The 25,784-nt window shown below is 40.4% G+C and overlaps 1 protein-coding gene across 14 annotated transcripts in view; it reads right to left on the bottom strand.

The window, feature by feature from the left end:
- The window catches only part of YEATS2 (YEATS domain containing 2), a 111,057-nt gene that overhangs the window by 80,901 nt on the left and 4,372 nt on the right, over positions 1-25,784 (bottom strand). For all 14 annotated transcript variants that reach the window (XR_013413705.1, XM_077991791.1, XM_077991793.1 and 11 more), the window contains 6 exons: positions 13,870-13,988; positions 11,726-11,823; positions 10,889-10,981; positions 7,385-7,630; positions 4,993-5,105; positions 34-195 (listed from right to left, as the gene is read on the bottom strand). Coding sequence is in view for 13 of the 14 variants with exons in the window: in XM_077991791.1 (XP_077847917.1) it covers positions 34-195; positions 4,993-5,105; positions 7,385-7,630; positions 10,889-10,981; positions 11,726-11,823; positions 13,870-13,969 (812 nt within the window). In the remaining variant the exon portion in view is untranslated. The remainder of the gene's footprint in view (positions 1-33; positions 196-4,992; positions 5,106-7,384; positions 7,631-10,888; positions 10,982-11,725; positions 11,824-13,869; positions 13,989-25,784) is intronic.

Genomic DNA, 25,784 nt, shown 5'->3' with positions numbered 1-25,784 from the left:
TCAATTTAGGTTAAATAACTCAAGTGTGCTTACCTAACTTCCACAAGGTCATTTGGTTTATAGCTGGGATGAAGGAAGAACCAAACTTTCTTGACAAAATGATTAATGCTGGGTTCTCTACGGGACCCTCGGACATATACCATCCACTTATGAGTTGACTGGTCATTTTCTTCCCTCTTATCCGGAGGTATATACCTAGAGAAGAAGAAAAAAGAAACCTGAATTATTTTTGTCCTTCAAAAACCTAACAAAATAATTAACTCCTACTTAAACTTAAAAACAAGGTTAAAATTCCTGCAATATTTAACAGCTACATCACCTAAACAAAATGAGTCTTTGCAAGTTAATCATTTTGTTTTTCTTTCTTTCTAAAACATAGTTGGGGTTGGATGCAATGGCTGGTCCACACTACAATGCCAGCACTTCGGGAGGCTGAGACAGGAGGACTGCTCGAGGTAAGGAGTCAGAGATCAGCCTGGGCAACATAGCAAGACCCCATCCCCATGTTAAGCTATTTCCAGAGGGGAGCAAAATCAGCTAATATAATTAGTGTGGTAACAATTGAATAGAAGAAGACAATGCCTGCTCAGTGAGACAGTAATCTCCAAGAGTGAACTACAACTATAACTACAATCCTCCCACCTAAAATTTTAAACTCAGCTGGGCATGGTGGCCCACACCTGTAGTCCCAGCTAGCTGGGAGGCTGATGAGGTGGGAGCACTGCCTGAGTCCAGGAGTTTGAGGCTGCAGTGAGCTACAATCACATCACTATACTTCAGTCTGGGTGACAGAGCAAGACCCTACCTCAAAAAATTACAATAAAATTAATGAACTAAAACAAAATAATAAAATAAATAAAACATGAATTTGGTTTAAGGGACATTCTGTTAAAAGTTTGTGTTGTTCTGCTTATTTGGTGTGCAATTTTTAAAAAAAGGTAAACTTGTTTTTCCTGCCAAATAAATACATAAGGTGGAAATAAACTGGCATATTTTTATTCCTAGGTTAGGGAACCTCTAGCCTTCGGGTTGATTTCATTCAGGTTTCAGGATGTTACAGCTTTGGGCCTTTCTGTTGACTCTCATGGTTGCCAAGAAGATTGCACCTAGTTTCCTGCCCTCTGAAAGCCAAAACATGACATTTCCCTTAAGTCATGATGATGGTAAAACTAGTATCTCTAGCACTCCCCTTTATGGGCCCTGTCTTTATTTCGGTATGAGACCCCCTTCTTAGATTCGTGTAGAAAATATGGTCAGGCCGTCTAAATGCTCATTTATGCTTAGTGCTAATCCTTCATAATAAGGGGGGGCCAAGTTGCCTAGCCTAGCTCTTGAGGAGTGTTCTTGACCGATCTTGGCCCTTTACTATTCCAGCCTATGAAAGTCATGAACCCTGTTGGGATTTTAACCGGAATATCTACAGATCGATTTGGGGAGAGATGGCATCTTTACAAGACAGGTTGGCCCAGAAAAAGCCAGGTCTGGAAATTCAGGCAGACCCACTAGGCCACAAGAAAACTGGGGGTAAACAATCATTTCATCTAAATTTTTAAATGTATTGGCATAAAGAAGTTAATAGTTTCTTATCTCTTTAAATAGTACGGCATCTGTAGTTATGTCTTCTTTTCTATTTCTAATATTATTTGTGCCTTCTCTTTTTTAAGTAATTTTTAAAATTAATTTCGCCAGGTTTGTGTATGTTATGTTTATTTTTTCCTTTCATAAATATATCAATGTATTCGTCAATCAAATATTTACTAAATATACACTGTAAAGTACAAAGCCAGACAAGGCCAGGCGTGGTGGCTCACGCCTGTAATCTCAGCATTTCTGGAGGCCAAGTCGGGTAGATCACCCAAGTTCATGAGTTCAAGACTAGCCTGATCAATGAGAATAATCAATGAAACCCCATCTCTACTAAGAATACAAAATTATCCAGGTGTGGTGGTGCATGCCTGTAATCCCAACTACTTGGGAGGCTGAAGTAGGAGAATCGCTTGAACCCCAAAGGTGGAGGGTATAGTGAGCTGAGATCACACCATTTCACTCCAGCCCAGGCAACAAGAGTGAAATTCTGTCTCGAAAAAACAAAACAAAACCATACAAGACATAGTTTCTACCCTAAAGAGATTGCAGTCTGATTTGAGAAAAATATATGAAAATAGAAAATGGCCATATAATATGATAAAAATCACAAAGAGAGCGCATAGAAGGAATATGCCTAATGAGGGGGGGATCAGCAAATAAAACTTCATGAGAAAATTAGTTTAAACTGCTACCAGTTAGAATCCTAACCACTGTAATAAATTTTCCTCCATCAAATTAATTTAATCCCTTCCATCTATTTACATTAGGGTCAAATATTTACTTAACATTTTCACGTTTTTGGAGGATTTATAACGTACTTATCTACCCCTAGACACTTGGCAAAAATGATGAAGCTGCTCCAAGACAGCCTGAGATCATACTGTTCAAGTATATGGCTCTGGAGCTTGGAGGAATTCTGCCTTTAAGATCTGCTCAGGAACCTTTTGTTATGAACTAAAAACATTTCAGTTTGGGCAACCAAATCAACATTTTTCGGAATTCGCTAAGGCCCCTAAAGACAGAACTGGTTCAGAGTAGTCAAGAGTTCTTCCAAATTTACACACATTGACACAACTGGTGAAATATATTTGTGTAAGAGCTCATGTCTTCGAAATTTTTACCAAGCCCTATTTTATTCTCAGGGAAATAATGGCAGACACACTAACGCAGAGACTCCGATCTCTGGACCTTGGTTCACTTTTGAAGCAACAAAGAGCTTGAAAAAACATTCCCTGAGGTCTCTTCCTACTGTAACACCAGGATAATAAGAGTATTATGCCCAAGTATAAACATAAATGGGTGACTGAAAAGACTTATCTACTTTATTCTCATGTCTCAATGACTTGTTAGATACAAACCTCTCTGGTTTGCCTTAGAGTCACAAAAAAAGACCTGAAGTAAGGTTTCGAAGAACAACAACAAAAAGTCAAAGAAAGCCATCATACTTACATCCTTCCATTTCAAAACAAAACAAAAGAACAGGAAATAGGTTTTCCAGGGAGAAGAATCTGGTTTCAGCTTTGGATGTGCCAATCACAAGTAAATGGCTGATATGGTTTGGCTGTGTCTCCACCCAAATTTCATCTTGAATTGTAGCTCGCAGAATTCCCACACGTCCTGGGAGGGACCCAGTAGGAGGTAACCGAATCATGGGGACGAGTCTTTCCCATGCTGTTCTCGTGATAATAAATAAGTCTCACAAGATCTGATGGTTTTAAAAGGGGTAGTTCTACACAAGCTCTCTTGCCCGCCTCCACTTAAGACATGACTTTGCTTCTCCCTTGCCTTCCGCCATGACTGTGAGGCCTCTCTAGCCATGTGGCACTGTGACTCAATTAAACCTCTTTCCTTTATAAATTACCCGGTCTTGGGTATGTCTTTATTAGCAGTGTGAAAACAAACTAATACAATGGCTAATGCAGGAATGTAAATGTTGAGACAAAATGAAGATTTGAACATTCGAGTTGAGGGCAATATCTGAGGATTTACCATTCTCTACTGGCTTTCAAATACCTAACGATTAGCGTATTTTACAAACTACACAAGCAAGTGTAGGGGTTATTATACTGCCTCTTCTCTAGCAATATTTTGGAACAAACATCCTCCCCTTATTTATCCTTTGTGGATATTTGTGGATATTGTGCAAGGCAAGGCAGAATGGCACAATATAGAGGCAGTACAAAGAAAATAATATCCGCCGGGCACGGTGGCTCAAGCCTGTAATCCCAGCACTTTGGGAGGCCGAGACGGGCGGATCACAAGGTCAGGAGATCGAGACCATCCTGGCTAACACGGTGAAACCCCGTCTCTACTAAAAATACAAAAAACTAGCCGGGCGAGGTGGCGGGCGCCTGTAGTCCCAGCTACTCAGGAGGCTGAGGCAGGAGAATGGCGTAAACCCGGGAGGCGGAGCTTGCAGTGAGCTGAGATCCGGCTACTGCACTCCAGCCTGGGCGACAGAGAGAGACTCCGTCTCAAAAAAAAAAAAAAAAAAAAGAAAATAATATCCAAATGAAAAATAAGAGACCTAGGTCCCCTGATCCTGTGGCTATTTGTATAAAAAGAGTAATAAAAGGATTAAAAAAAAAAAAAAAAAGGCCAGGTGCGGTGGCTCACACCTGTAATTCCAGCACTTTGAGAGGCCAAGGTGTGCAGATCACCTGAGTTCAGGAGTTCGAGACCAGCCTGACCAACACGGAGAAACCCCGTCTCTACTAAAAATACAAAATTAGCCAGGCGAGGTGGTACACGCCTGTAATCCCAGCTACTTGGAGGCTGATGGAGGAGAATCGCTTGAACCTGGGAGGCGGAGGTTGCGGTGAGCTGAGATCATACCATTGCATTCCAGCCTGGACAACAAGAGCAAAACTCCATCTCAAAAAAAGGAAAAGAAAAGAAAAATAGGAGACCTAGATTCAAATTCTGACTTTGCTCATTAATGAGCAAAATTACCCTAATAAAGTCTCTAGGCTGGGCGCGGTGGCTCACGCCTGTAATCCCAGCACTTTGGGAGGTTGAGGCGGGCGGACCATGAGGTCAGGAGATCAAGACCATCCTGGCTAACACGGTGAAACCCCGTCTCTACTAAAAATGCAAAAAAATTAGCCGGGTGTGGCGGCGGGCGCCTGTAGTCCCAGCTACTTGGGAGGCTGAGGCAGGAGAATGGCGTGAACCTGGGAGGCAGAGCTTGCAGTGCGTCAAGACCGCGCCACTGCACTCCAGCCTGGGCGACTGAGTGAGACCCCATCTAAAAAAAAAAAGTCTCTAGACTGTGGTTTATTTTTTAAACAACTAAAGGCTTGGGAATCCCTGAGGCCTCTTCCTCCTATAATACTATAATAAGAGTATTAATGCCAAAGTATTAACATAAATGGACAAATAAAAATAAATTCAGCTGATACTCACTTGGACACATTGCCCACTACTATTGTTTTCTTTACAAAAAGTCGCGAAGTCTCATCTGTGAGATCAGCATTCCGCTGTTCTGTTTTATGGGCGCCAGTAACACTAGAAGCATCCTGAAAAAAATCATAATCAACATCCATTCTCATTTTGAACAATTTTCAATAGGACAGAAATCACAACATCATAAAAACTATAAATGGAATAACTAAGTTTTTTTTAATTTACAAAATTTTCTGGCTTCGTGGCACCTCTCAAAGCATTAAAACAATTTACTACAAAAGCTGCCTTAATTTATACAAAGTTTATATACTGTAACTCCCGGTGTGTTTTCAATAGTTACATACATCTGCTTTGGATATGCAAATAGGATTTGGAAGGATACACAAAAAACTGTTACACTGGTTACTTCTGGGAAACAGGAATAGAAAGAGAGAAAGGGGTCAATGGAATTTACCTTCTTTTTAACCTTTTGTAATACTCAAAAATGTTCAATGAGAAGTAAGTGCCTGGTACGTAGTAAATGCTAAATGCTTGTTATATAAATACATACAGAAATGACCATGTATTGTATAAAACATGTTAAGTTTCTATGACCATTATGCCCTAAATTCTCTTTTTTTTTTGAGATGGAGTCTCACTCTGTCACCCAGGTTGGAATGGTGCGATCTCGGCTCAGCGCAACCTCCGTCTCCTGGGTTCAAGCGATTCTCCTGCCTCAGCCTCTCAAGTAGCTGGGATTACAGGTGCCCACCACTAAGCCCAGGTAATTTTTGTATTTTTAGTAGAAACAGAGTTTCACCATGTTAGTCAGGCTGGTCTCGAACTCCTGACCTCAGGTGATCCGCCTGCCTTGACTTAGCAAAGTGCTGGGATTACAGGCGTGAGCCACCATGCCCAGCCTCCTAAATTCTTTTTAACTAAAAAAAAGAAAAACAGGGCCGGGCGCGGTGGCTCAAGCCTGTAATCCCAGCACTTTGGGAGGCCGAGACGGGCGGATCACAAGGTCAGGAGATCGAGACCATCCTGGCTAACACGGTGAAACCCCGTCTCTACTAAAAAATACAAAAAACTAGCCAGGCGAGGTGGCAGGCGCCTGTAGTCCCAGCTACTCGGGAGGCTGAGGCAGGAGAATGGCGTAAACCCGGGAGGCAGAGCTTGCAGTGAGCTGAGATCTGGCCACTGCACTCCAGCCTGGGTGACAGAGCGAGACTCCGTCTCAAAAAACAAAAAAAAACAAAAAAAAAACAGAAGAACACATGTAATATTTGCTCAGGAATAATACAAATAGTGAAGAGTTCTGGTAAGGTAAATCCAAATAGTGAAGAGTTCTGATTTTGGGGGTGGTAGCCTCACGAATGAACTTTTCTATTCTTTTTTACTTTTCTGTATTTAACAATTTTGAAAAATGAACACATACAAATTTATAATCAGAAAAATAAATGCAAACTTTTTTTTTTATCAAAAACAAATCAAATTCTTGATGTCTAAGTATGTGGAAAGTAACTTGGAAATTTTCTCTATCACAGAACACCTGGCTAAGAAAAATCACTGCTCTAATCCAATAATGACTCTACAGCCAAAAATTTCATCAAGAAGTTCAGAGTAGCTTGAGATGGGAGCTCAAATTGCAAACTGGCAGGATCAAAGAGCAATGTTTTTCAATTCTCTTTGTTTGTCAAACTTCCTCCATCTACTAAAGCATCTTAGAATATAAAGTCTCACAGGAAACTGTTGAAGAACGACAGCTCTCGAGAGAATAAACATGACAGAGTGGAAAGACCTTGAGCAAGAGCACAATTGCCAAGCTGGAAGATTTCTTTCACACCTATGTAAACAGCATCCAAGAGCTGTGCTGTGCACAGAATCCCCAGGCTGTAAAATCAGAAACATTAAGGTTTAAGTCAGGCACGGTAACTCATGCCTGTAATCTCAGCACTTTGGAAAGCCGAGGCAGGCGGATCACAGGGTCAGGAGATCGAGATCAGTCTGGCCAACACGGTGAAACCCTGTATCTACTAAAAATACAAAAAATTAGCCAGGCATGGTAGCACATGTCTGTAATCCCAACTACTTGGGAGGCTGAGACAGGAAAATCGCTTGAACCTGGGAGGCAGAGGTGGCAGTGAGCTGAGACTGCGCCACTGCACTCCAGCCTGGGTGATAAAGCAAGACTCCGTCTCAGAAAAAAAGAGAAACACTTAGGTTTAATTCTCAGTTCTGACACTTTTAAGCAAATAAAACCTCATCAAGATTTGGTATCCCCATTATAAAAGGAAAACAAACCTATTTCCTAAGATTCCTGTGACAGTTCAGTGAGATAACAAGCACGTATTTTAGTAAATACTAGTTCCCTTCTCCTGTGGCTCCCTCCCACATCCACCCAACTACATACTCTTCCAGTATTTCGGCTTGGTCTCTGCTCCATGTTGTTTGAGAGTCTCTCCTCTATATCCATATTGCTGTTATTATCTTTGTCAGATAAGAAGTCATTGTGCTGAGATAAAGAATCACTTTCTGAATGATTGGCTGATGGTGTTTCTGCTCTCTGATTGGCAGGAGATGATGACCTAGATGGTGATTCCAAAAATTTCTTGATAGCAGGATGATTAAAAACCATTGTATCACATGTCTTTGATCCCTACAAAAAAATGAAAGCAAGCAAATAAATTTTTAATCAAATCCATCAAAAGCAGGCAAAAATCTGATGTCTCCAAAACCTTATCTATTACAGGATCATGCTTAAAACCTTTCAAAATCTCCCACATTCATAAAATGATATCCCAACCCCTTAACACGGCCTAAACCAACAAAACAAAAATTAGAATGATAATAATTATGTAAAGCTTCTAACACTAACAGCTAGAGATGTAGGTTCTTCCGGAGGTAAATAAGAAATAATACATATTAACATAGAAAATAAAATCTGACTTTAAAAGTCTCACATTGCTTTACACAAACATATCAACTGCTCTAAATAAAATATCCCTGAAAGAAATATAAAAATAAAAAGCTGTATATATAAAATGGTCCCCACACAGGAGTAAAATGTATTAGAGAATATTTTTGAATGACTGATACTGATGTATAAAGTTTGCCTTCAGTTCAGTACAGACATCTATGGAATTTTTCTGTGTCTTAGTTACTTGAATACAAAATAAAGTGTATTCTGTTACAATGTGATAACACTATAGTCATGTTCCTAGGAAGTCTAGCTTTTAAAAACTGTGTTATTAAACTAATGGTTTCAGTGAGAAAAAAGGAAGCAGAAGCTAGTGTTTCAAAGCAACAAAGTTCTTGAATTTCAATTATAAAGGTTCTTCAGAGCTATAAATATGTTTTGCCACTGAAAACTAAAAATAATTAAATGGTCGATCACGAGACAAAAGCATACCTAAATATCTTTGAATAAATCCTAATCAGAACATAAGAGGATAAAATCAGCGTATTTCTAGACTATCAAATAGCACAGATCAGAAATGCTAACAATTCAAAGACAGAATCGTTGCTCATGTAATCAAGTTAAGGTGAAGTCAGTGAAGTCCTCCTCGCTTATAAGAGGGAAACTTGGACAGAGACACGCAGAGAAGACACACAGAGGGAAAACAGCCACATCATGACAGAGGCAGAAATTACAGCAGGGAAATACTAAGCATTGGCAGCAACCTTCAGAAGCTAGGAAGAGGCAAGGAAAGATTCTTCCCCGGAGCCTTCGGAGGGAGCACTGCCCTGTTGACACCTTGATTTCGGACTTCTAGACTTCAGAATAGTGAGATAATATACCCGTCCTTTTACATCACGAAGCTTATGGTAGGTAATTTGTTATGGTAGCCCTAGGAAAATGAATACGATTCTAACATGCATCTTGGAAACTGTGCTACACTAAAAGCACCTGTCTACCGTTTACAATTCAACTCAAACAATGCTTTAGTTTCTACAAGACAGCATCAGGAACAGCACGAATACCAGGTGCCCCTAGAGCACCAAGGGTAACATGAAGGCCTGAACAGGACAAGCACCATTTACTGTTAGCCTCCAGCCCTTCCCTGGTTCCCAGGGAGCCAGCACTGCTCCAGAGGTGATTCAGTGGAGACTAATTCTAGCTGAAAACACTTAGGAAAAAGAAAGTAAAAAGAGAAAAAAAAAAAAACAAATGAAAGTTATGCTGAAATTATCAAAATATCAAATAGGAAGACATACTCCTATTTCAGGTCAATCCTAACCCCTATGCCTGAATTCAGACAGATTACTAGGATAAAGGAGCAGATACTTTTCATTTACATGTCAAAAACTAAACTGGAAAAAAACATTCCTTTACAATTGGAATTATCTAGTGGTGATCACATTAACCAAGTGGTCAAACTTAGTATCACCAGCAGGACAACCTGGAACTAGGTGCCTATGCTAGAATATCGAGTACACAGCATCACTATGAAGTATTCTTGCCAGAAATATTTAACCCAAATCTATTAATAACCAAGCCTTTAGACCTGACTTCCAGTTTACAAGAAAATAGAGAGGATGAAAAAGTAATCCAAGGAAATAATAAATCCAAAATCTGAGATATTCATAAATGGCCTGGCCTCTTCGAAAAGTCAGTATCATGGACGTAAAAAGGTAGGAGGACCATTTTAAATCTTAAAAAACTAGAGAAACAAAGCTGCAGTACTAGCTACTCAGGAGGCTGAGGCAGGAGGACTGCTTGAGCCCAGAAGTTGGAGGCTGCAGTGAAGCTATGATCGTGCTTGCGAACAGCCACTGCACTCCAGCCTAGCAACAGAGCGATACCCCTATCTCTTTAAAAAAAAAAAAAAAGAAAAGAAAAAGTAGAACTCAGGGCTCATTAAACAAGGTAAATCTGAAACTAAAAATTGCCATTGCCATTCACTAGACTAAAAGGTCAAAGAAAATTCAATCCACTTATAAATTACTCCAAAGTGGACCACAATCAAGTGAGGAGGCACTAGGGCCAGTTGCAACAAGGTCTCAATACTAACAATTAGGAAGAGAAGAATTAAGTAAAAAGTAAAGGCCAGGCGCAGTGGCTCACGCCTGTGATCCCAGCACTCTGGGAGGCCGAGGCAGGCGGATCACGTGAAGTCAGCAGTTTGAGACCAGCCTGACCAACAAGGAGAAACCCGTCTCTACTAAAGTACAAAAAAATTAGCCAGGTATGGTGGAGCATGCCTGTAATGCCAGCTACTCGGGAGGCTGAGGCAGGAGAATCACTTGAACCTGGGAGGTGGAGGTTGCGATGAGCCAACATCATGCCATTGCACTCTAGCCTGGGCAACAAGAACGAAACTCCGTCTCAAAAAAACAAACAAATAAAAAAAAAATGGAAAAAATATTACTTAGGATTACTGACAATGTGGAAAGTCATGACGAAGGACTACGGCTGAACACAATGATTGATAAGTCTATGTATAGTCTATGCATATTCCCAGGAAGTAGGCTAGGCTTCTTGGATTCTGAAGGTCAATGTAACAAATGTTTCAGGTCAGGCACGATGGTTCGTGCTTGTAATCCCAGCACTCTGGGAGGCTGAGGTGCGTGGATCACCTGAGGTCAGGAGTTCAAAAATAGCCTGGTCAATATGGCGAAACCTCATCTCTACTAAAAATACAAAAATGAGCTAGGCATGGTAGCACACACCTGTAATCCCAGCTACTCGGGAGGCTGAGGCAGGAGAATTGCCTGAACCCAGGAGGCAGAGGTTGCAGTGAGCCAAAATCACACCACTGCACTCCAGCCAGGGTGACACAGCAAGACTCATCTCAAAAAAAAAAAAAAAACAAACAAACAAACAAAAAGAAATGTTTCAGATGCAAGGGATTCCATATCGACATAACTTCCCCTCAGACAACAAATATGAGTGGCTGGAAAGAGGAATGCTTACCTCAGAAACTTTTAGAAGACCTGCAGAAGCATAGTAGTTTGCTACAATGCAGGCACGCAGTTTATCCATCATCCTTCTTGCTTCGATCAGTCGCTAAAAACAAATGTTAACTCATTACTTTAAAAAATGGCAATTACAAAAGAGATGTACAAACAATTCACAAAATAAGAAATGTGAATGACTGAAGAAAAAAGCTCAACTTCTCAACTTCTCTAACAATCAAAAGAAAAACAAATAAAAGTGACCTTTTCCATCCATCAGATTCGCAAAGATTTAAAAGAAAGACAAGTGTTGCAATGAATATGTACATTTATATGTGTATATTCACTGAAAAAAATCCACAAAGACGTGAGCACAAGAGCAAAGAGGGATTATCTTTTTTTCAAAAACTTTATTTTTAATTGTTGTGGGGACGCAGTGTACATGTTTATGGGATATGTGAGATATTTTGATAGAGGCATATGATAAATAATCACATCGAGGTAAATGGGATACTCATTACCTCAAGCATTTATCCTTTGTGTTACAAACAATCCAATTTTACTCTTTTAATTATTTTTAAATGTACAATAAGTTATTGTTGACTGTAGTCACCCTGCTGTGCTATCAGAAGATTATCTTTTTGAATGGAATTCCAGGTAATATTTTTTCAATCCTTTCTGCAATTGCATTATTTAAAAAATAGCATTTTTCTCTCCCCAAAACAAGAAAGCCATTTAAAAAAAGCAAAGAGGATAAAGCAAACTATGACTCCATCTCAACAGATTATTTTTCAATCATGTATAAATTTTTTTCAAAATAGCTTTGGTGTTTTTTTTCAATTTATCATCATTATACCTGGTCAATGACTTCAATTTCATGTTCCTTATTCTTCATTTCAAGAGCAAACTGTTCCTTGATAATAGTCTCAATCTTCTGCACAGCAGCATCTCGAGCTGTACAAAGAACATAAAATACATCCAAGGCCTAATTAATCAGTGACTGCCTTTACATCAGCAAGCAACAAAAGAAATCCAAGAAATAGTAACTCTAAAGTGGAGAAACCTAGTGGACATCACCTTAACCAAGTGATGAAAAACTGAAACCACTAATATTGGTATAAAGTGATCTCGTGTACTTTCTGGTATTATGCCCTAAAAAGAGCACATCATTCTGTGGTATTCCTGCCAAAAATGCTGAATCTACTCACAAGGAAAGATTAGACAAACTCAAACTGAAAGACATTCTATAAAAATTATTGGCCTATGCTATTTAAATATTAAAGACAAGGAAAGGGTTGAGGAGACTGGGAGAGACTAAAGAGATATGACAATTAAATGCCCTGTATGACCTGGACTGGATCCTGGGGGGAGGGAAATAGCTATAAAATACAATACTGGGGACCGGGCATGGTGGCTCGCACCTGTAATCCCAATATTCCGGGAGTGCCAGATGGGTGGATCACCTGAGGTCAGGAGTTTGAGACCAGCCTGGACAACATGGTGAAACCCAGTCTCTACCAAAAATACAAAAATTATCCGGGTGTGGTGCTGTGCACCTGTAAGCCCAGCTACTCGGGAGGCTGAGGCAGGACAATCGCTTGAACTTGGGAGGTAGAGGTTGCAGTGAGCCCAGATCACGCCACTGCACTCCAGCCTGGGTGATACAGCAAAAAAAAAAGACATAAACAAAACAAAATAACATATGCAAAGAGAGGCATCCTACCAAATCTACTTTGAGAAAAATTCTGGTGGGAAAAAAGGTGAGCATTAGACACCAAGAAAAAGAATAGCATATTGTCACTCAGTAGCAGACAAAAAACTGCCCCTGCTTGAATGGGGGTATTTTGGAACTTACATTCAATTTAAACTGAAATTACGATGTTATTAAAACAATCACTTTTCCCTATTCTTGTTTTTATTTTAAAAAGTTATGCCATGTGAAGCTCTTGGGTAATGAATTCAGTTACATAATACTTTGACATTTATTTGGCTTGTTACTGAAAGGAAATGGTATTTCCCCTAAAATTACAGCTGAATGAGGGGGGGAAATTGCAGGGAAATGTTTTCATTATTTGGGATTGGATTTAACAATTTTCCTTCTAGATAGACCTTTTGGGAATATGTAGGACTTCACTGCTCTTACAGAAATAGGAATTTTCTTCACCACTTCCACTCTACAGATCCTATGTGGAACTGCAACATCTGAGCTATAACTTTTTGACGCCTTCTTTACCCTGATAAAAGTATTAACTTAGGTAGATTACTTAAATAAACATTAATGAAGTTCGGTAATAATCTGTTTTAAAAATGTAAATTTAGCAGTATTTTTTAGCTTGCTTAAAGACATTCTGAGGAACAACAGACACCCGGTTGATGATTTGCTCTTCAACTACTTATATGATGTTAGGTAAGTAATCTGATGTCTCTGAATCTTAATTTACCCACTGTCAGCTAAGTACAGGGGTTGAACTGGATAGATGTTTCCTAATCTTCCACCATTCATATGCCTTCAAGATACCTGCCACACCTGAGAACCATATGACACATTTAATTAACACAATTAAGCATTTAAAAATAATTTTAGCTTTATCCTTGTAGCTATGAAACTACAAGTCTGATGAATCAGTTTTTTCTATACACATTAAAATGTTGCCTACTAAAATTAAAAACCATGTACCACCTATGACCATCTCACAATTATAGCACACCTTTATACCTATCATAGACTTTATGATTACACCTAACATACAATGATCGCTAAAACTAACAGCTTGTCTCGCTTTCACTGTCTACTTGATCATGTTCCTGCCAGATCTTCTTCCACTTTTTATGGCACACATGGTGTATTACTATTAAACAGACCCCTTAGCTAATCTCTCTCATAAACCCCTTCAAATTACACACAACAGTGGAAATTCATTTCATTCTAGTTCCTATAAGTCTGCTAGCAGAGGCATATGTCAATAAAGAAATAATTTCCTAAGGCAGGTTAATTTCTACCTGAATTCTCAATTGCTTTATGCCGTTTGTTTGGAAGGGCCACAGATACATCCTCGTAATCAGGGTCGGTTTCTTTGATGGTTCGCTTGATTCCAGACATGATGACATTCGGTTCTTCACTGTGAAGCAATAATAAATTAATAATTTTTAATTATTAAGTTAAATAGTTGGGTTGTTAATAAGTAATACTGTATACCAGTACTTACGAATGTTTGTGTATATACAAAATAAATAAATAAATATTACATAATACTGGTACTTGCAACTCTGTGTGTATGTGTATATACACGCATATACATATTTCTTTTAAGACCAAAAGCATAATTTTAAAAGTTTCCACCAAAAAAAAAAATCATAATCATCTGTTAACAAGCATCGGTTTCCCCTTCAAGAGAAAATCCTTGAACAAAGTAGCACATTGTTTAGACTTTTCAAAAGGAGCCTGGCTTTCACAGAAGAGCCCTCATAAAGAAAAAAAAGGAACCAGACTTCGATGAAAACATGGTTAGCCCACACAGTGTCTTAGAATTCACTAAGCATTTAGCATATTAGAAGACATAAGCAACACAGTTAAAGGCTCAATAAATAACTGATTACACAAATCCTTTCTCTGGTACTTAGCAAGTGTCATTATTACTGATCATTATTAAAATAAACACAAATCTATAGACTTATATTAAACTAATTAACAAGTCTGCAATATGGTAAACAAGTCCTAGGTATACAAGTCTTTGAATAAAACAATCTCATTTTAAAAAAAAAAAATCCCATAAATCCTCTAGACCTTCATTGTCCCAGTACATTAGCCACTAGCCTTATGGGGCTATTTAAATTAAAATTTTAAAAAATTTAAAATTCTGGGCCAGGCGTGGTGGCTCATGCCTGTAATCTCAGCACTTTGAGAAGCAGAAGTGGGTGGATCACGATGACAGGAGTTCGAGACCTGCCTGGCCAATATGGTGAAACCCCGCCTCTACTAAAACTATAAAAATTAGCCAGGCGTAGTGGTGGGCGCCTGTAGTTCCAGCTACTCGGGAGCTGAGGCAGGAGACTGCTCGAACCCCGGAGGCAGCAGTTGCAGTGAGCCGAGATTGCGCCACTGCAGTCCAGTCTGGGCAACAGAGCAAGACTCCATCTCAAAAAAATAAGTGCTCGAGAGTCACCGTGGCTAGTAGCAACTACATTGTTCAGTGTAGATACAAAACATTCACATCACTGCACAAGTTTACTGGATAGTGCTCCTCTTGCAAAATGCTTCATTAAGCACTGATACATATTTCATGAGTCAGTTTCAGAAATATCATCCAGACCAGTGCTGTCCAATAAAAATATAACATGAGCCATATACAGAATTTAAATTTTCTAGCAGCCAGATTTCTGACTGACTGACTGAATGATTGATTGATTTGAGACGTAGTCTCACTCTATTGCCCAGGCTGAAGTGCAATGGTGCAATCTCACTCACAGCAACCTCTGCCTACCGGGTTCAAGCAATTATCCTGCCTCAGCCTCCTGAGTAGCTAAGATTACAGGCATGCACCACCACACCCAGCTAATTTTTGTAATTTCTGTACAGAAAAGGTTTCACCTTGCTGGCCAGGCTAGTCTCAAACTCCTGACCTCATGATCCGCCTGCCTTGGCCTCCCAAAGTTCTGGGATTACAGGTGTGAGCCACCGCACCCAGCCGCAGCCACATTTGAAAAAGTAAAGTGAAATGGGTGAAACTAATTTTAACAATACATTTTACCTAACTGATACATCCAAAATATTATCATCCCAACAATATAATTGATATAAATAAATCAGCAATGAGATTTTACGTTCTTATATTTTTACCAAGTTGTTAAAATCTGGTGTGTATTTTACACCTACAGGACATCTTAATTTGTATTAATGACCAGGCATGGTGGCTCACGCCTGTAATCCCAGCATGTTAGGAAGCTGAGGCAGGCAGATCATTTAGGTCAGGAGTTCCAGACCAACCTGGCCAACATGGTGAAACCCTATCTCTACTAAAAATACAAAAATTTGCTGGATGTGGTGGCGGGCTCCTGTAATCCCAGCTACTCAGCAGGCTGAGGCAGGAGAATCGCTTGAACCGGGGAGGCATAGGGTGCAGTGAGCTGAGATCACGCCACTGCACTCCGGCCTGGGCAATAAGACTGAAACTCTCTCTCTCAAAAAAAAATTATATTAGTATTAGCCATAATCCTAAGGCTCAATAACTACTTGTGGCTGATGGCTCCCTTTCTTCGCAGCCTGGACCTATTGATTACGATAAGGAAACAGGTTCAGGGTAGTTAGATCTTCCCTTACAGTGTTAATCTATGAAAGAGACCAGAATAGCTCTCTGATTTCCAAACCTCTGCTCTACCACTAAGGTAGATTACCTAGCCAAAGGCAGAATTACTGAGGTAACAGCATGTTTTAAAATAAAATTAGGCTGGGTGCGGTAACTCATGCCTGTAATCCCAGCACTCTAGGAGGCTCAGGCAGGTGGATCACTGTAGGTCAGGAGTTCGAGACCAAGCTGGCCAACATGGTGAAACCTCGTCTCTACTAAAAATACAAAAACAAAAACAGACGGACATGGTGGCTCGTGCTGGTAATCCCAGCTACGCAGGAGGCTGAGGCATGAGAATCGTTTGAACCCAGGAGGCAGAGGCTGCAGTGAGCCGAGATCATGCCATTGCATTCCAGTATGGGTGACAAAGCAAGACTCCACCTCAAAACAACAACAACAAAAACAACAACAAAAAACACATACACACACAATTTAAAAGTCCCTCAGCCCTTAGTCCAGTTCTTTCACCCATCTCAGAAACAGACTCACTTGATTCAGCTAGGAGAGTGGCTCACTATGTAATGTTACACATGGAAGTCCCACATCTGAGAGAAAACTTTTCCTACAGCTGTTATATGGTGTAATATCATTAACCCTAAAAATAGTCTAAAACCCCCCAGCATTTATAAACATCTTGAATCAAGCCATTTAATGTTTGTTCATATTCATCTGTTACCTGCTATAATTCAGAATATAAATGAATATTTTTGGACAGACCCAGAACCCAACTACTATGTTCTATGTTTAAAGCTTTTAAAAAGTAAAAGTAAGGTATTCTTGTTTCTTCAGCCTTCTCCATTTGGTCTGCAATTAATTTTAGACAGCCTCAGAAAATCTTGGGCTGTTACATAAAGAAGACAACCTTAAAAAATTAAATAAACTTAATTTATTCTTCCTTACTACAGATAGGAATCTAAAAACACTTAATTACACATAAACCTAGAATCAGAGCTGGATATAGCCCAGTAGATACCTAAACTCATCCTTGCACCATCCTATTTCCTCAGTGGGCACCTGTCTTCCACAGTTTGCCAAGAGTCTTATGAGATTATCTACAAATATGAGTCCCAGACCAGCATCATCTTCACTTATCCATTTTACAGACTTCATAGTCTGTATATTCTTATCCCACCTCCCAAGTAATCTCAAGAATAATGGTGGCTCCCACTAAAATGGCTGGGGATCCTTGAGGTTATTTTTATTTTATCCTCACTTAAGGGACTTAAAAAACAAAACAAAACAAAACAAAACCTCTCTTTGACTTTTGCTGTAAAACTGGAAGATGAGGAAGAGAAAAGAGAGGAATTTGGGGGGGGGGGGTGGACAGAAAGGAAGAAACCAACAATGAGTTCATTTGTGCTGCCAAGATAATTCATTTTTCATGCAGCCTTTAGAATAAAGCTTTTCTTGTCACATGTGGGCATATATCTGAGCTTCTCATAAACACGTTTAAGAGGATTTAGCTCTGTACTGGGCATTTCAAAATAATCCAGGTCTGCTCTGTCACACAAGAACAACACTGTGTAATGTGTACATGTCACATGCAAGTAAATACTAGCTAGCTAAGACTAGGCACATCTGCTGAGGCATGCTCTCATGCTGATCTAAAACATAAGTGAACGGAATGTGTAACAAATGACCAATGATAATATTGCCTTCTGGACTCTTCTCGTCTGACTTGCAGATTTTATGAAAAGGAAACATGAGCAGTTGTTAGATATGGTCAATTCAACTTTGAAACAAAATGTCCAGCTAATCCTCTTTAGGTTCTGAATCAGCTGAAACTGAAAATACTGAGATGGTACTATGAACTGTTTGGAAAAAAATCTGTTACCATATACAATTTGACTGTGAGAAAGAATTTTCTCTATACTCTGAGACAAAAACTGAACAAGGAAATAAATGTAATGCTGGGACTAAAATAAGACTACCGTCATCCACTTCTCCAATTTAAACTTTTTATCTCATCAAAGCCTCATTACAAAAAGTAAATGTGGGCAAGATGCTGATGCTCAGGCCTGCAATCTCAGCACTTTGGGAGGAAACGGGTGGATCACTTGAGGTTAGGAGTTTGAAACCCACCTGGCCAACATGGTGAAATCCCGTCTCTACTAAAAACACAAAAATTAGCCGGCTGTGGTAGTGCATGCCTATAGCCCCAGCTACTCTGGAGGCTGAGGCACAAGAATCACCTGAACCTGCAAGGAGGCAGAGGTTGCAGTGAGCCGAGATCACGCCACTGTACACCAGCCTGGGAGGCAGAGGCTTTGTCTCATAAAAAGAGTAAATGCTGTCAATTTAAATATAGAACATAAATGATTGTTTCCATAAAGAGCACAAGAAAACAAAGCTTTATAGAAGTAAATGCTATCAATTAAAACATATCTTATCCATTCAAATAACATAACCAAGTCTGAGTTTTTGACAAAGGTTAGAAACCAAAAAGAAAACCAAACTTTTTTTTTTCTTTTTGAGACAGAGCCTCACTTCTGTCGCCCAGTCTGGAGTGCAATGGCACGATCTTGGCTCACTGCAACCTCCACCCACCTGGGTTCAAGTGATTCTCCTGCCTCAGCCTCCCGAGTAGCTGGGATGACAGGTGCATGCCACCACGCCCAGCTAATTTTTTGTATTTTTAGTAGAGATGGGGTATCTCCATGTTGGTCAGGCTGGTCTCGAACTCCTGACCTCAGGTGATCTGCCTGCCTCGGCCTCCCAAAGTGCTGGGATTATAGGCGCATGAGCCACTGTGCCTGGCCTAAACTTTACTTCAAGCTATTCTCCTGCCTCAGGTGTCTGAGTAGCTAGGACTACTGGTGTGTGTCACCACTCTCGGCTAATTTTTTTTTATTTTTAGAAGAGACGAGGTTTCACTATGTTAGCCAGGTTGGTCTCGAACCTCTGACCTTGTGATCCACTCGCCTCGGCTTCCCAACGTGCTGGGATTACAGGTGTGAGCCACCACACCCAGCCAAAAAAAATTTTTTTAGAGACAGAGTCTCACTCTGCCATCCAGACTGGAGTACAGTGGCACAAGCATAGCTCAATGCAACCTAGGACTCCTGGGCTCAAGTGATTTTCCTGTCTCAGCCTCTCAAGTAGCTGGGACTACAGGTGTGTGCCCATACTTACTAATCTTTTTTTGAAGAGATGGGGGTCTCACTATGTTGCCCAGGGTGGTCTTGAACTCCTAGCCTCAAGAGATCCTCTGGCCTTGGCCTTCCAAAGTGCTGAGATTTGTAAGCCACCACCCCTGGCCCCACACAAAATATTTAATGTTTTATACTTTTTAAAAAACCCCAAGAGAAAAATAATTTTGAAAAGAAAATTGTATGATAAAAACCATAAAGATGATGTTAAGGTAGTGACTGGAAACTCGAGGTCTTAGCTCTCAAGTCAGGGAAGATGTAGAACCCTAGAAGCCAGTCCTAGAACTCTACCCTTCTGTTTTGCAAACACATCATTTAAGATGTGGCCAACAACATGGTGAAATCCTGTCTCTACTAAAAATACAAAGATTTGCTGGACATGGTGGCATGTGCCTGTAGTCCCAGCTACTCGGGAGGCTGAGTCAGGAGAATTGCTTGAACCCAGTAGGCAGAGGTTGCAGTGAGCCGAGATCATGCCACTGCACTCCAGCCTGGTGACAAAGCAAGACTCCATCTCATTAAAAAAAAAAAAAAAAAAAAAAAAAGCAGCCAATTCTTGAGAAAGGAGTAAAATACGATAAATTAGACACTTGAAAGATTTGCTGTATATTATATGAGGTAACTTTCCAATAATTCTATGTGCCTCACATCATTTGAATATCAGAACCACTGAACTTTGGGCTCTCACTCAAGACTTTTCCCATCTGGTTTAAAGGTGGGGAGGGGAGGCTGGGCGCGGTGGCTCACGCCTGTAATCTCAGCACTTTTGGAGGCTGAGATGGGCGGATCACGAGGTCAGGAGTTCAAAACCAGCCTGACCAACATGGTGAAACCCTGTCTCTACTAAAAACATAAAAAAATTAGCTGGGCATGGTGGCATGTGCCTGCAATCCCAGTCACTCAGGGCAGGAGAACTGCTTGAACCCAGGAGGCAGAGGCTGCAGTAATCCGAAATTGTACCACTGCACTCCAACCTGGGTAACAAAGTGAGATTTCGTCTCCAAAAAAAAAAAAAAAAAAAAGTGGGGAAGGGGAATCGTACGATCATTTTCCATCTGCTTCCATACAGACGGGCATTCCTAAGATGCTGATAATGATTTTATAGTTCCCGGCCCTGTCCTTTCTACAGTCTTAAAATATATTCTCCTTTGTAAACAAGACAACCAGTGTTCCTTTATTAACATCTGAATAAGACTCTACAATCCATTTTCCATTAGCCAATGAGACATTTCAAAAATGTCTCAAAAATCCAAACCAGAAGAATGGACAAACAAATCATGGTATACTCAATGAACTCTTGATGCAGGCAACAACAGAAATGAACCTCAAAATCATTATGGCAAGCCAAAGAAGGCAAACACAAGAGTACAAGCTAAATTATCCCACTTAAGTTCTAAAACAGACAAATTAAACTATAGTGAAAGAAATGAGAACCATAGTTGGGGGTGTGGTGTTGGGGACTGACTGGAAAGAGGAATGAAGGCTTTTTCTGGAGTGATAGAAATATTTTATTCAGGTTGGGTATTCCTTACCCAAATGCCTGGGACCAGAACTGTTTCAGATTTCATACTGTTTTGGATTTTGGAATATTTGCATATACATAATAAGATATCTTTGGGAAGGAACCCAAATCTGAACATGAAATTCATTTATGCTTCATAAATACACAGAGGTGGATACACAGGTGGATACACAGAGCCTGAAGGTAATTTTATACAACATTTTACATAATTCAAAACATAACACAAAGTTTTGAGTATGTTTTAACTGTGACCAGTCACAAGGTCAGGTGTGAAATTTTCCATTGTGGCATCATGTTGGTGCTTAAGAAGTTTCAGATTTTGGAGATTTAAGATTCAGATTTTTGGATTACTGATGCTCCATCTAACCTTTTTAATTTTTTATTTTTTTTTGAGACGGAGTTTCGCTCTTGTTGCCCAGGCTGGAGCGCAATGTCGTGATCTCGGCTCATGGCAACCTCCGCCTCCCAGGTTCAAGCGATTCTCCTGCCTCAGCTTCCCGAGTAGTTGGGACTACAGGCACTCGCCACCATGCCTGGCTAATTTTTTCATATTTTTAGTAGAGATGGGGTTTCACTGTGTTAGCCAGCATGGGCTTGATCTCCTGACCTCGTGATCCGCCCGCCCCAGCCTCCCAAAGTGCTGGGATTACAGGCGTGAGCCACCATGCCCGGCCATAAATGAAGGATTAACTAAAATATCTGCCAAAATATAAATGCCCACAGGGAACATAACTACTACCTTATATTAGTTTTCATCATTAATCTATGTGTTGATATCGCTACATCTTCAAAGGCCCTTTGGCTAAATGTTTAAAAGAATGTACAAAGTTATTAAACACAGACACATGCAAACAAAAAGACAGTAGGCAAGGCAATATTAATAACAATTCAAGGCAAAAAAACATGATAAAGATGATATTATTTAAAGGCACAATCACAAAAATACATCTTAAACTATACATCCAACAATATAGTATCAAAATACATACATACACACAAACAGAAAAAGGAAAGTTTAAGAAATCACACATCTCTATATAAAATTTAAAAGATTAAGACAACATATAAAAATAGATGATAGGCCGGGCATGATGGCTCACGCTTGTAAACCCAGCACTTTGGGAAGTTGAGGCAGGTGACTCACTTGAGCTCAAGAGTTCAAGAACAGCCTGGGCAACACGGCGAAACCCCGTCTCTACAAACAATACAAAAATTAGTTAGGAGTAGTGGCAAGCGCCTGTACTCCCAGCTACTTGGGCAGCTGAGGTAGGAGGATTGCTTGAGCCCAGGAGATGGAGCCTGCAGTAAGCTGAGATCACGCCATTGCACCTCCAGCCTGGGTGACAGAGCCAGACCCTGTCTCAAAAAAAACAAACACACACTACAAACAAAAAAGATGATACAGATATATATCTGGTAGTTAACAAGCCAGATTTAACAAATACACACAACTCTGAACCCAACAGAAAAAAATCTTTTAAAAATATCTATGAAAGTTCATTAAGGTCAGATGCAGTGGCTCATGCCTGTAATCCCAGCATTTTGGGAGTCCGAGGCAGGTGGATCACTTGAGTCCGAGGGAGGCAGTTTGAAACCAGCCTGGCCAATGTGGTAAAACCCCCTCTCTACTAAAAATACAAAAATTAGCTGGGCATGGTGGTGGATACCTATAATCCCAGCTACTTGCGAGGCTGAGGCAGGAGAACTGCTTGAACCCAGGAGGTGGAGGCTGCAGTGAGCCAAGATCACGCCACTGCACTCCAGCCTGGGCAACAGAGTGAGACTCTATCTCAAAAAAAAAGTTCATAAAATGTAAAGCATATAATAAGATATGAAGAAAGTCTCAATTACTGCAAAATGTAGAAATATTACAGCCACATTCTGATCTTAATAAAAATTTATATTAACTCACCATTATATGGAAAATAAGACACTCTTCTAATAACTCATGACTCAAAGAAGAAATTAAAAGTAAAATAACAAACTATTTAAAAACTAACAATGTTGAGAACACAGTATCTCCAAACCTATGGAAATGTGGTCAAAAGTCACCATCAGAGGAAAATGGCAGACCAGCTTTCACTGCAAATACACATACAAATCCAATCCAGCAGGGTATTCAAAGCATAATGCATCATAACCAGAAAGTTTTATTGCCAGCAACAGAAAAAGAAACAAGCAGAATTAACAAAGGCTAAATCCTAAAACCAAAGATCCCGAATGAAGGTGATTTGTACTACACAAGCCGACTGTTGGAGCTTTAGAAAGCTTTTTTTTTTTTTTTAGATGGAGTCTCACTCTGTTGCCCAGGCTGGATTGCAGTGACACAGTATTGGCTCACTGCAACCTCTGCCTCCCAGGTTCAAGTGATTCTCCTGCCTCAGTCTCCTGAGTAGCTGGGACTACAGGCACCTGCCACCACACCTGGCTAATTTTTTTTTTTTTTTTTTTTTACTAGAGACAGGGTTTCGCCATGTTGGCCAGGCTGGTCTTGAACTCCTGACCTCAGGTGATCCGCCTGCTTCAGCCTCCCAAAGTGCTGGGATTATAAGCATGAGCCACCACGCCTGGCCCCTTTAGGTATATTTTAATGAAACTGACTTTCAATAATCCAAATACATATGATCCACTTCATGAATTCTATTTTGAAAACTAAATATGGCAGCAGCTTCACCCCAACACCATCCATGCTTCCCAAAGACTGTTCAATGTACACTCTAAGAATACATATTCATTTTAATATTATACTGAGAAAATCATTAGGCATGCAGAAGCCCTATAAAAAGAACCAAAATGTGTATTTCAATGTCAATTTAAATTTCTCCACTTATTTAAACACTACTCATAACACTGTCACCTCCCATTGATATAAAGAACTGAAAAAATAAAATACACCTGACCGTCTTTCCCAAATTACGCTCATTTTATAACAGAAGCAATAAGAAGTTATCTATTAGGTTGGTGCAAAAGTAAAAACCACAACTACATTTGCACCAACCTATGTTAAAGGAAAGACTCAGACCAAGGGAACTCTAGGAGAGAGAAGATTCTGTTCTGATTCTCGCCAGAGTTAGTACTGACAAAAAAAAAAAAAAAAGGCCGGGCGCGGTGGCTCAAGCCTGTAATCCCAGCACTTTGGGAGGCCGAGATGGGCGGATCACGAGGTCAGGAGATCGAGACCATCCTGGCTAACATGGTGAAACCCCGTCTCTACTAAGAAATACAAAAAATAGCTGGGCGAGGTGGCAGCGCCTGTAGTCCCAGCTACTCGGGAGGCTGAGGCAGGAGAATGGCGTAAACCCGGGAGGCGGAGCTTGCAGTGAGCTGAGATCCGGCCACTGCACTCCAGCCTGGGCGACAGCGCGAGACTCCGTCTCAAAAAAAAAAAAAAAAAAAAAAAAAAATTGCTATGCTAATTATTCTAAGTCAGGTCTGACACACAAAACCTTTTGAATATGTTCCCATTTGTTGGCTAACATATCACTTTTTCTTTAACTCATCTGGTATCCAAAACAAAAACAGGTCTTTATGTAAAAATAATCACAATTTTATACTGGACCTGAATGGTGAGAAGGACTGATATGATGTGGGACATTTCTAATATGACATGTAAAGAGCTGAGCAAAAGACAGCTGAGCTCAAAAACACTGTCTCATTATTTCAGTCTTACATATTTCCAGGTCAAAAACATCAACTTTCCTATAAATAAAACGGCTTTAAGACTACACAATTTGCTAATATGGTCAGCCCCCAGAATCCATTCTGGCCAGCACTCTGTCTACAACCTTGCAAACTAGCACACAGAAGAGTGTAGGATAAAACAGCTCTTCTAAATTATCCATGCCACTGCTTCTATCCATTAATGCACCTGGACAGCTGACTTTAGGTAACTTTTATCATTCCTTTTTTTTTTTTTTTTTTTTGAGACAGTCTTGCTCTGTCACCCAGGCTGGAGTGCAGTGGCGCAATCTCGGCTCACTGCAACCTCTGCCTCCCGGGTGCAAGAAATTCTCCTGTCTCAGTCTCCCGAGTAACTAGGACTACAGGCGCACACCACCACGCCTGGCTAATTGTTTTGTATTTTTAGCAGAGACGGGGTTTCACCATATTGGTCAGGCTGGTCTCAAACTCCTGACCTCTGGTGATCCACCCACCTCAGCCTCCCAAAGTGCTGGGATTACAGGCCTAAGCCACCACACCCAGCCACTTCTACTATTCCTTTACCCCACCGGTTCAACATACTTTTTCTGGAAGAATGAGGCATGTGGGATGTTTAAGGGTTTTGAGATTTTTAAGGTAAATTCTTTTTTTTTAAAATTTTTTGAGACAGAGTCTCACTGTTGCCCAGGCTGGAGTGCAATGGCACAATCTTGGCTCACTGCAACCTCTGCCTCCCGTGTTCAAGTGATTCTCCAGCCTCAGACTCCCAAGTAGCTGGGATTACAGGCACACACCACCACACCCAGCTAATTTTTGTATTTTTAGTAGAGATGGGGTTTCACCACGTTGACCAGGCTGGTCGCGAACTCTCGACCTCAGATGATCCGCCCGCCTCGGCCTCCCAAAATGCTGGGACTACAGGTATGAGCCACCGCGCCTGGCCTGAAGCAGACTGTTTCCATATCGTCTGTCCTGCGGTAGTTAGGGGGGGAAAAAAGCTTTCAAAGGCTGGAGTTTACTTCATGGATGAGTTGGAATTTGATTCTTGAAGGATGAAGAGCATTTCAGTAAGCGGAGAAGGTAGAGGTGAAATATGAGCCCACTGGAAAGTAATTGTAAGATGTTCAGGCATGTGAACTTTGATGACTGCAGCCATGGAGAGGTAGAACTAGTTCTAGGCAAGGGCTGTTTATCCTGCTTGTCTGAGGAATGACCTGTGGGGGAACCTGTTAAGTGGCT

The sequence above is a fragment of the Macaca mulatta genome, chromosome 2 (genome assembly GCF_049350105.2).
Source record: "Macaca mulatta isolate MMU2019108-1 chromosome 2, T2T-MMU8v2.0, whole genome shotgun sequence".
Taxonomy (NCBI): Eukaryota; Metazoa; Chordata; class Mammalia; order Primates; family Cercopithecidae; genus Macaca; species Macaca mulatta.
Note: the sequence above shows the minus strand (reverse complement) of the source record. Positions and strands in the feature narration are given on the sequence as shown.